Here is a 12,051-nt window from a genome sequence, read left to right on the forward strand (position 1 = left end):
TTTGTTAGCATTTGCTATACTTAGACCATAAGATTAAAAGTTTTAGACAAAGGTACTGACCAAGTGACATGTAGTATTGTCTTTTGCATCCAAAAAGGCAGGCATGGGAAAAATCGAGTAAATAATTAATTGAATAGCATTTAAAAAAATACTTGAGTTGTGTGCATTAATTATTCAGATACCTTCTGTTAATGTTTTGATTTTACCTTCTAGATTTGCAGAGCATAGCTGAACTCCTCTTTCTTAATGAGGAAAAGAGTGCGTCAAAATTACTTAGGCTTTGTACAGGTCAAAGGTCATTAAAAATTTTTACTTATGGGTTAATTTATTCATTCAGTCATAAATGGTTTCACTTTTACAGTATCTGAATGGAGGCATAGGTACTCAACCATTCCTGGGAAATACAAGCTTAATGGAGAAAACAAAAAGTTTAATATAATTGCTTCTTTAGGTTTAGAAATCTTGATTTCAGAAACTAAGCCAATTCAATCTCTTTTCCTAGCAATGACCTTGATGCTGCTGTGGAATACCTTGAGCCTCTGCTTATCTCTGGTGCACAGAATCCTGATCAAGCTGTCAGAAATATTTCCTATTTGTTAAGAAAGGTGTCTGAGGAAGGATTAGAACCAGCTTTGGAAAAATGTAAGTTAATTGCAATGATATTTAAATATTCTGACTAGACAAGAGGTGTTATGAAAGAGCTATTACATGTAAAACCTGCTCAGTCAGCATAAATCATGCCAGTGAAGTTTACAAAAGTGGCTTTTCAATCAAAGATTTTTCCCTATGTACCCATCATTTTGCAGTTGGTGTGATGGCAGAACGACTGGCCAGTCAGTTTGGAATTTACAGACCTGTCACAGATCTTTTCCTTCAATATGTCAGTGCAGACAGAGTGGATGATGCCAGATCACTGATACAGGTAATGACATAACAAGAGGGGTACAGAAACACTTAGAGCTCTTCAAAGGTTAACTGAGAAATTGTCAAAAAGAGGTGTTGTGTAGCATAGGCTAGTATGAGTATGCTTTTGAATTGCAGCGTGAGTAGCAGTAGCACAGTTCACACTATTCCAAACCATGAGCTAGTAGTCCAGTACTAATAGTAGTAGTGAGTGCCAGTCAGAGGGTTTTTTTGTCTTCTAACGACTTGAAGGAAATTAAGTAAGACTTGTATATTACTTGAAATTCCATCCAAAGCAAATATTCTTTTATAAGGTTTCTGTTAGACAGCAGCTGCTTCTTGCAAACCATCTCTTTGCAACTTCTCACATAATTTCTTAAGTGCTGTAAACATAATATCTTGCAGCTGTACAGTTTGCAAACCGGAAGGCGGCAACATTTGCTTTTCAGGGACCTTACTTCACTCGGTTGCTATAATATTTGTATATGCTGCCTGTATTCAAGGTTTAGTAAGAGCTGAACTTGCTTTCTATTCACTTGAGCGTCACAGGCACGTTAAAAGAGAAATGCTGGTCTCTGGGCCACAGTCTCAGCTAAGTTAACGATCTTCAGGGAGTGATAGCTGCATTCCTGCCATTTGTACAGAGCTGAAGACAAAGCTGAGCCAGAGATGGGATGAACTGTGGGTGATGTGAGCTGGCGCTGGCAGGGAGCACAAACAGGCTCTGTCAGGGAGGCTCATCCCGGCAGGTGGCAGTCCACCAGTCACGCCGATTCTGCAGATTGTTCTGTGCCCGTAGGCTCCTGCCTCAAACTGAGGCCTCTTACCATCTTCTGGTAGTGCATACTACTCATTTACCAGTTCCTAAGTAGTCAAAGTAGTTAAAGAAAAAAGCTCTGTTTCATCTGTCAGATGTTTTATAATATTCCAAGACCATTTTTTTGAGAAGAATGCATGCCAACAAATGTGTTCAGTTACTTCTGCTACAGTGTGAGGTTCCTGATTTGATTGCTCTTTGATTTGAAATGAATGAAGTTGAATGAGTGAATGAAAATTGGTTACTATTTCTTGCTTTTGTCAAGATAGGAGGGGTTTGCATTTTTAAGTAAAACCTGCATGTTATTAAAATTTTCCAAAACATGGATAATTTCCATTCATATATTTCTTAAAACTTCTTATTACAACAGCATCCAACTCTTGGTATTAAATTCATGGCTCTATAGCAAACTTGAAATAACATTGTATATGCTGTAATTTGGGGGAGAATTTTAAAATATTTCATGTTAAGTGGACATTCACAGATAAGCTTGAGTTGAACTTCTGTATATATGAGAATTAGTTTCTGATATGGTGCAGGAAAAACTTTCAGTTGTGTTAAACATTCTTGACTGCTACTGTGGTTCAAGTATTCTACTAATAGGTAACTAGAAGATAGTAATAATCACTGCCCATTGTTATTTTATTGAAAACTAAACCGCAATCTAAATGAATTCATTTGCTAGTAATAACATGAAATATTAGTATATGCATGGAGAATCCTTGCTTTCAAAAATGTGTCTGAGAGTCTTATCTAAAAGTTCAAGAAACGTCAGTAGCATCTTTTGTACTGTCTGGAGGGAGAATGTTTTTACTGACAAGAGTCAAAAGTGGTTTGATATTTCAACATGATAGGGAGTTGTGGAAAACATTTCTCCAACTAGACTGTCTCTTTCCTCTCAGAGCATCCGTATTTCTTATACTGACACTAGGTGGGAATGGTTAGAATCAGTAAATAAAACGTTGCAGGTTTCTCCTGTGGATACTTCGCCTCTTTATCACCATAAAGCAACTTTTTGTCTGAACATGACAGGTACATTTTTGTCTGTTTGCCTGATGGAATGAGGCTTCACACCTTTTCACCTGGATCTCAAAGAGCTTGTCAAACCGTATTACGCATAGAGTACATACATAATGGCATAACCCAAAATTTCTTTTTTGCATATGTCTAAAATACTAATTGAATGTAGTAAATTCATGGTATGTGTATTTTTATATGCCCAGTATTCTCCCTGTGCATTTTGGTACTAATAAAATATCTTACAGCTGGTGAAAAGCATTGTAAGAATTTTAAGACTGACACCTTTGAGGAACATACACTCAAACATTGTCTTGTGTATTTTATTTTGCCCTTGTTTTTAAAGTAAGATAGATTTTTGATTTATCTGGTCTGTTTCAAACTTTTTTAAGTTCAACTTCTCTCTCTCTCTCTCTCTCTCAAACACTGTCTATTGCAGTGAAAGCCTTTTATAAAATAGAGAGATTGAAATCAGTCCTTTGTATGCATAAGTGTAGGTAATTATACTTTAAAGAGAACTTGCTTTGTACATTTTAATTTTTATAAAGAAACGAGCAGTTATCTCCCTGACACCTTATTAAATGTATAATTAACCTTATGATCCCTAGCTCACTTGTGAATGCTTGGCAGTATAATTGGAGAGGAACAGTGTTTCTCTTTTTCATTCTTTTGCAGTCCTAAACCTCATTTTTGTGGTATGTTGAAGTATTAGTTTAATTCTTTCCCCTTTTGTTTTAGACAAACTTTATACCTACCATTTTAAAAACAATGTTTACCAAAACTTGAACTTGCTTCCTATGTTCAGTGGTGGTGTTTTATTTTTTCTTTTCAAACTTATGGTCAATTATATACCTTGTAAATAGGTAATCTATTAGTATATTATTTTAAACATTGTAATAGGAAATTTTCACGTTAGTAATTTTGTTTATCACTAACCTACTCATGACTACTACATTAATTATTTCTTTTTCTTTAGAGGTGTGGTGCAATAGTTGAGGAGAAGAGAACTTTAGGGAGTTTTATGGCTAGATCAGCATCTAAACCTGGACAGGTATTTTTCTTTTTCATGTATATCATTGTATGTGTGGCAAAATACTATTTCATCAACCTTTGTTGAAGTGTTTTGGATCTTGAACTTCACAGTTGACAGCTTTATTGGGTTTCTCAGGGAGGGGGGAGGTTAATTGGCAGAGCTGGTTACATTTAAAGGAACAGTTTGCTTTATGGAGCATGATGGAAAGGAGGGTGATGTTAATATTTTTCTGTTGTTTCAGTAATTTCCTGCATTTTTGATATTACGCTTTATATCCTACAAACATTGTGCTTTAAATGTTTTACTGCACTATCCAGTTCAGTATCACAACCTGAAAGTACTTATTTTGTTGGCTACATTGTATGAATACAAATGCAAGTTAAAGCCTCAGCTTCTCTCCAATGATAAAATGCCTCTATGTTTACATTAAAAGACATTTCTTATTACTTGTTATGGTGGTTTGAGCATGTATCTAGTTTGGGCATCTGTTTAGATTCCTGGCTTTGTGCTCACTCGCTATAATTTGAAAGGCTCTCATTTATGTGCCTCCTCTACTCCTGTTCCTCCCTTATATGCCCTCCTCAAAGTAAAAAAAACAACAAAAAACCAAACCCAGAACCCCTCAAAAAAGCCAAACAAGGAAAAAAAACCCCACAAACAAAAGAAAAAACCAAACCAACCAAGCAAACCCACCACGCACAAGAAAACCCAAAACAAACCCCCAGTGTTGAGTTTTTCCCAACATGGAGCAAGACCACCACCAAAACCAAAACACACATACAAAAAACCACATTGATCTCTCTTTCATAGAGGAGCAGCATCAGGAGACAGTTAATATACAAACTAGAATAAATACTTTTCAAATGAGGGAAAACGCACATTTATGTTTTGTGGGAATTGCCATTAAATACTCATAGATTAAAAGTTCTTCTGTTTAAGTGGTGATGATAAATAAGATGATGATAAACACCATCTTTTGGTGTCTGTAGAAGAAATATAAAAACTTGAAATTTTCCAGCTTTTCAAGCTGAAATTTTAGTAACACCTAGAAGTTAGTAATATGCGATAAAGATGTTATTAATTTCTATAAACTTTTTTAGTTCAAGACCTGAGAGTTTATGAAACTGGAATCAGAGGTTGAGGGAGGTAGGTTCTAAATTTAAGCACGTTAGTTAGTGATCTGACTTCTTTTAAGCACTGATCATAGCCACCATTGATTTCTAGGACAGTGAAGGCTGCTTTACATTTTTTTAAAATTGGTTGAAATCCTGACATATTCTCATAATACATTAATTGCTTCCTTCAAAAAAAAAAATTAAATAATTGAGAAACTAATGTTTAGGCTTCCTGAGTATGGATTTTAGTTCAGTATTTTGTTTATTTTATTATGTGACTGATTTCTTTGACTATTTCTTATCTGCTGCTTTCAGTAGCACAGTCCATTCCTTGTTATTAGTACTGTTCATATCACTTAAAAGATCTGAAATAATTATTCTAACGTTGGCAATTTTATTTTGTTCTTTAAGTTTTGCAGTTAATGCTCTTTTTTGTCTGTGCGTTAAATTTCATAGGCAAAGAATATCGAGACGCTTCTGGAACTGATTCCTGACCATCTAGATACGGAAATTGCGTACCGATACCTCATGAGATGTTACGGTAATTTACTCTCCTTGGAATAGTTTTTTAGTAAGAACTCTTGAGACATTCAGAAGGGGCATGGAAACCCTTAGAGGGGAGTAGGATTTACACTGTGTAACTTGCTTTTCAGTTTGAGCCGCAAAGAGATAGGGGGTTTGTCTGGGTGTTTTGTTGTGTAAGTCTGTATACTGTCCTAGCTCTTAAGTTGGAAAAGCAACCAAGCCTTGAATCCTTTACAAAAGGAGCTGCATTACATTAGAGGATACTGCTACAATAGAGGCTAAGTAGGGGCTTTGTGGAATAAAAAAGAATCCATCCTAACCCATGGAGAGAACTACTGTAGAAATGAATGGCTTTTTTAAAATGAATCTTTTTCCCCTGAAACATGTAATAAGTATATTGGTGTGTTTCAAAATCAGAAGTGATTAGTTCTATCAGTAATGTGCAAGAATGGTATTATTAACAGTATAAATTCTTTATACCTGTTTTAATTTAGCCAAAGTTAATATTCCACATGCCTTCATATGGATTTACTGAAATAGTTGATTTGAAGTGCTAATCAGTTCTCCTTAATAGTTGAAGTCAGAGAGGAACAGCTCTAAAAAAACATGTTACTTAGGTATGTATGTTTATTTGCAACACTCACTCTTGAAAAACCAGGACATACAGCCCCTATGGCAACGCTTAGTTGGAAGCTTGCATCTCTGTGCTGTAGTGTCCTTTGCCTTGTGTACCCTGATATGGTCCTCCAGTTCTATTACGGGGAGGAAATACTCTTCACACATGTATTACAAGCAAAAAGATAGAATGACAGAAGCCCTTGTGTTCCAATCTGTCGCAGAGGAGATAAATAGGAATAATTAAGTAAAACACTTCAAACCCAAATCCAAGTTATGGTGTTAAAGGAATGCAAACTTCATTGTATTTCAATCAACTTGTAGAAGTTCTGATGATGTAGTATATAACTTACAAAATTCACTTGCTTAGTAATGTTCAAAACAACAATCACTACCAAAATCCTTTAGCCCCCATAGTTTCATTCACAGCAGGGTAAGTTTTCTAACATGTTTTTATAAAACAAAAAACCACCCTTTTGTCACCAGTACTGTACTTACTACTTTACACTGTCATTAGCCCTTTACTGCTTTTACCTCAGTCAAAATTCCGTAAGTGAACAAATTAGTTTTTTCAATATCCTTTCCAACTACATCATAGTACAACAATTTCATAAAGAGATTTCAGAGAATCAATCACTTGCTCTATTATACCTAAAACAGTGGTTAGAGTGTATTCAGCGTGTGAAGCCACAGTGTATGTGAAGAGATGGTTGCTGTAGTTTCTTCAGGCAGAGACGTAGCTTGCTCATAGCAAGTTCCAGAGGAGATACTCTGTACCAGCATGAAGAGTTTTAAAAGCTGTTCCCAGCTTATTCTGTACAAGCATCTCACCTGTACGAGGCATCGATTCCACTCCTATATCAGGTAGAAGAGTGCACGAGTTACTTGACCCACTTTTACCAGGGTTGGGGCTGGATGAGTCATGCTAGGTTATCTTTGCATTTTCTATTGCATCTTTGTGTTTTAAGGAAGTAAATTGTTGTCCTACTCTTAAGATATGCAGGGGCATTTACTATATTCTGTCCCCACCATGCATGTACACATGAACAGCAATTTAGCTACCTCTTCCTCATATCCCTTCTCTTCCACTTTTGATACATTCTGCAGTGGCGAGTGTGTTAGTTTCATTTGGCTATTAGAATGATCATCAGAAAAATACTTGGCACAACTGAAATTTCTAAAGAGTGTGCTTAGATTGTGTTCTAGCCAAGAGGGCTAGAAATAAGATCTTTTATTTAAAAGATTTTTTTTTTTTTCATTTTACAGTTAGTAAGCTTTAAAACATGATTTCTCATTTTGGGCCTAGTCCAACCTTCTAGTATCATCATTTTCTAGAGAACAAATGATTCTCCTGTCAGATCCGTTGTTATTTTTAATTAGGGGAATGAAAGATTACAGAGTACTATTAGTACAATTGGTTACCATTGCTAATTATCAAAATAAATGGACAAATAAATTTATAATTGTTTATGTGTTTAGCAAAGATATAGTAGAATAGAGATCACAGCTGAAAGAAGTCTGATCATGTATCAGACATCCACAACTGAACAAATAAAGGGACATTTACTCCTTTCCTTGTCTTGAGATATGATCCACTGCCAGGACTAGATTGCCTTCATCTGGTGAGCTGCATAATCCTTTGCTGTATACCTTCTAGAAAAAGGAAACATGTAAAATCACGTTTGCATGGTCCATTAAATGCAACCTAAGTATAAGCTCTTTTTGTTTGGTTTTTTTTTTTTCATACAATAAATACAGCTATTTTTAAAGAAATAGAAAGTTAAGAATTTCTATTCGGCTTTCAATCAACCATCACTTCATGCAGTTTCTGCAGTAGCCTCCCACATTCAAAAAGGAGCTCAGCCACTTGCCAGATGTGAGTGGGAAGCTTTTTCTCATGAGAAGGGGACACAAGCTATCCGTTTCTGCATACTTAAAGCTTTTTTTCTTTAAGAACTGTTGGTTTTGTAGCCCCTGAGGTTGTGAAGATGGTGTTTCCAAATGTGAACAAGCAACAACCTCAGAGAGCTCCCATACTGCAGGTGTTTGTGTTTTCCCAAGCAACAAAATGAATTTAGCTGGTCATGATGGCATCCTTGTTGTTCCCAAGGTGCTAGGGACTGTAGTACTGGTGGTAGGAACAGCCCTGAGGACAGCAGTGAAACTGGCAGAGGAAATGTCTGAGCAGCAGCAGCAAAGTCTGTGGTTAAGCAGGAGTCAGTGTAGAAGGAGGAGATTCTCCCCTCTCCCAGTTAGAGGAAGGAGAAATATACTTCACTCTTCTACAGCTAGAAGGGAATAGTGATTTTAAATAAATGAAGAATGGGTTAGTTAGAACATGTTGCAGAGGATGGTGCCTTTTGTGGAGTATCCAGCAAAATGTTACTGGTTACCTAAGTTAAGGTTTGTAATAGTGTTAGCGGGTCAGCAAAATATTCTCCTGCTCAGTAGGATGAAATGGGTTTTCCTTTGTGTTCTAAAATGAGCATCTGACCTTTTCCTTTGTTCCTTTAGGTTATAGTTTTGACGTAGCCAGCACCTGTAGCCATAGCAATATCCTGCCCTTATGTAAGGGAATAAAATTCGGTTCTAGAGTTCTCACATGCTGAACTTGGGTGGCTTTTGTTCTAGCTTTTGTTTTAATTTTTTATTGTTTGCCTCAGAAAGAGGCATACGGCTCTGTGTCTCACATCCTAGACCAGCGTGTTCTCATTGTGTAGCTCCTACTCCTTTGTGGTTCCAAGCACATTCTTGAAGGAATTGATCATCCAGCGTCAAATAAAAAGGAAGGCTAGAATGGCTGTTTGTTCTGTTCTCTTATGTGAAATGTCAGTAGGATATGAAGAATATCCAGAATATTTGGAATATTATGTATGAAAATTTGGAATATGTTTTGGGAAGTAGCAGGAATGTGTGACATTGTGGAAACAGGTGAAAAGGGGAACACTTAACCACTGGGGGTTGTTTGGCTTTTTTTTCCTCAGAATTGGATGGGGATGTTGCTTCTGTAAAGGCTTTGTATGAGAAAACAAAAGCGAAGAATATACAGCTGCACGAGCTATCTCTGAAATCTTTAGCAGTTTTTCTGAAGAAAGTAGGAGAGCCTGTTCCTTTCACTGAACCCCCTGTGAGTATTTCCTAATTAAGAAATCTGCAGAATTGTGTATGTTCAATGTTAATAAAACAAATTGCACGAACAATTACATAGGGATTAGATCTCTGCAGAGACTCTGCAAAGGAGGTAATGCATGAGGTACTGAGTGTTGTAGGAGCTGTAGTAATCTTGCTTTGGATTTGACTTGAGGAAATAAAACCCCTTGGGGCTTATGATATTTAAGCTACCTGATCCTTATCAGGCACTCATCTACAGGTGTACCTTTATCAAATGTCCTTGGGGCATTTATCTAAGCAACTGAACTTTAAAAGGCTTAGAGAATGTGTATTTCATTAACAATTAATGGGGTTTAGTTTTCATCAATTACCTTTTTTCTATCTAGTACCTTTTTTGTATCTAGTACAAGTTGCTGCTTTAGTAGGATGGGATTTTAGAACCGTAGGAATTATTTTTCTGTTGTAGCTTTGCTTCTAGCTGCCTTGCCAAAAGATATATGCAACTGTGCAAACATATCTTATTTGAGGGTGACAAGTGGCATGACACTAAATCTGTCAAGACTGTAAATACTTCTTTCACATCATTCCTTTGGCTAACAGTCTGCTAGTACCATGTTAGCGAAGCAGACTTCAAAGACTTAGTATATTTTTCCCTCTCTAAGCAAACTTTTTATTGCTGTTTTCTAGCCACTTTTTATATTCTAAAATAGGTTTCTATACTTCTGTAAAGACCTGATTATATGCTGTTTCTCCATATTGCTTCATGATAAATTGATTTTCTTTTCTCATTTTGCAAAGAATTGGAGAAAATTTTGGCATAAAATGTTTGGTTTAGCCTTTTAACAGCTATGGAGTTTTTTTCTGTAACCTTGAAATAATTTATAATCTGAACTTTTATTTGGACTGTGTAAGTTTAAAACCTAAAATGTCTGTTTCTTACATGTAGCTAGTGAAAATAAGAGTGGTTTTTTTTCAAAGTCCCTGAAATTACTCATTTTCTGCTTTCCCTCCTCAATTTTTTTCTAATGCAGCTTGGTCTTTAAAAGCATCTCATATTTTTTTTTTGACACAATTGCAGATTGCAGTTAAGAAGTATTTTCATTTTTAAAATGAAATTGATTATATTATTGCATTTTGTAATAGAAGCTTCATTATGCATTTTTGGCAAGGTTTTCCTTTTCCTTTTATTCTCTCTCTCTGGTATTTCTCTTAATTATACAGACTTCAATACAGAAGTATTGAACAGTCTCTGTTTTGCATGACAGAGAATAATAGATTTTGCTTTTGTCAGGACGTAAGACTTTGTTCAGAATTAGTAACTTTTCTGTTGAAAAAATGTTGAGCTTGTTTATTCCACTCTATTTATAGGAGACGTTCAAGTTCTATGTGGAAAAATGGAGGAAGAGAAGATTGGCAGCATCATGAACAGTCTTTTATGCTTTAGTTGTTTATGAAATTGTTTAAATATTACATTCAATAAAAATTTAAAAAAGCATGTTGTTCTGTGTAATTTTTACTATGAATCTGTGTTTAAACAGCACTTTCCATAGCTGTAATTGGATAGAAACAGTCATTAATAGAAATGCTGTTAAAATTGCTAATGAAATACCAAGGTGCAGCTTTCTAGGTTATTTCTGGTTTGATGTGTCATCTGCTGTAACCCAAACTGTATTTTGGATCCTGTTGATTCACGAAATATATGTATATCAAGAAAGTTGCTAGAGGGGCATGTAACTAACTTAAGCAAACTGTCTTGTTCTGTTGTTCTTTGCCTGGTTAATGGACTTTGGGGTGAAAGTACAAGACAGGTAAAGAACATAATTTTCAGGATTCATCTGTATCTACACAGAAAATAAACATGTCTTTTTTTTAGATTTCTCCTAATGTACTTCTCTTCTGTTAAGTATCTCCTTAGGACGTTCGATATTCTAGCTAAAGACAGAACACTGGTAGCTTTTACACTAGCTTGTGTGTTGTAGTTTTATAGCGTCTTTAATTCATTCTCATAACTGTTAGTCCAGTTAATTTGATGGATACGAGAACTGCAAATTCATGAAAATATTGTTTTTAAACAAAGGAGTGCCCGTCCTTTGCAGGGGTAGCAGTTGTTTACTTGCGGGGAGACTGGTGGGCATGCTTTATTTGTATACGTGTGGGAGTAAAGCTACTCTGATGTGAAGTTTTACAGACCAGAGTTGTGGGATCATGAAAACAAGGCATGTAAATTACAAAGAATACTTGGAAAATAAATCCATTATCTCTGTGAATAATGATGGAAACTCACAAATGCGCATGTTGGTATAACAGATGGGATGAGGTGCCTGTGCAGTACTTGAAGCAGGTTTGAATGACGTGAAAGCTTGTTTCTGTGTATTTAATACCTTTGTTTATTGATCTTTACATTTTCAGTTATTTAACCTTATCTTTCTTAGATTTTTCCCACATAGGTAGCACTGTAATTGTTAAAAATTCATGTGTGCACACACAGGGTTTTGGCAAAATTTTGAAAGACTTGTACAGTAATCTGAATGTAGCAAAGTTAGGAAGATATTGGGACCGAATTTTTTAAAGTAAAATTTCCAGTTCATTAGTATATTTACAAATACACAGAAAATTCCTGTTGTACTTAAAACAATGAGGCATCACTAATTGGGGGCAGAGAAGTGTGTTAAACTTTGCTTTCCAAACAAACTGGGTGAATCCTAGCTGCGTCGACTACATTGCTGGTGTGGTTTTACAATGACCTTTCTTACTTCGTGAGCGTCAACTTGACAACATGCTGCCCCAACGTGGCTCTAACCGTCTGGTCCCTTTGTTCCGGGGTTGTCAAGATGGGGCATTTACATTTTAAATCTCATTCATGGCCGAAGGGTTGTGTCCCTGAAAGCACGCCCAGGCAGTACTCAGTGTATTTC

The 12,051-nt window shown here is 36.0% G+C and overlaps 1 protein-coding gene across 1 annotated transcript in view; it reads left to right on the forward strand.

Annotated features, from left to right (window-relative positions):
• Positions 1 to 11,017, forward strand: part of LRPPRC (leucine rich pentatricopeptide repeat containing) — a 90,922-nt gene extending 79,905 nt beyond the window's left edge. The window contains exons 33-38 of the mRNA XM_054819245.1: positions 503 to 642; positions 807 to 922; positions 3,714 to 3,788; positions 5,342 to 5,426; positions 9,010 to 9,152; positions 10,505 to 11,017. Of these exons, the coding sequence (XP_054675220.1) occupies positions 503 to 642; positions 807 to 922; positions 3,714 to 3,788; positions 5,342 to 5,426; positions 9,010 to 9,152; positions 10,505 to 10,561 (616 nt within the window). The 3' untranslated portion in view covers positions 10,562 to 11,017. The remainder of the gene's footprint in view (positions 1 to 502; positions 643 to 806; positions 923 to 3,713; positions 3,789 to 5,341; positions 5,427 to 9,009; positions 9,153 to 10,504) is intronic.
• The last annotated feature ends 1,034 nt before the right edge of the window (positions 11,018 to 12,051 follow it).

The sequence above is a fragment of the Grus americana genome, chromosome 3 (assembly GCF_028858705.1).
Source record: "Grus americana isolate bGruAme1 chromosome 3, bGruAme1.mat, whole genome shotgun sequence".
Taxonomy (NCBI): Eukaryota; Metazoa; Chordata; class Aves; order Gruiformes; family Gruidae; genus Grus; species Grus americana.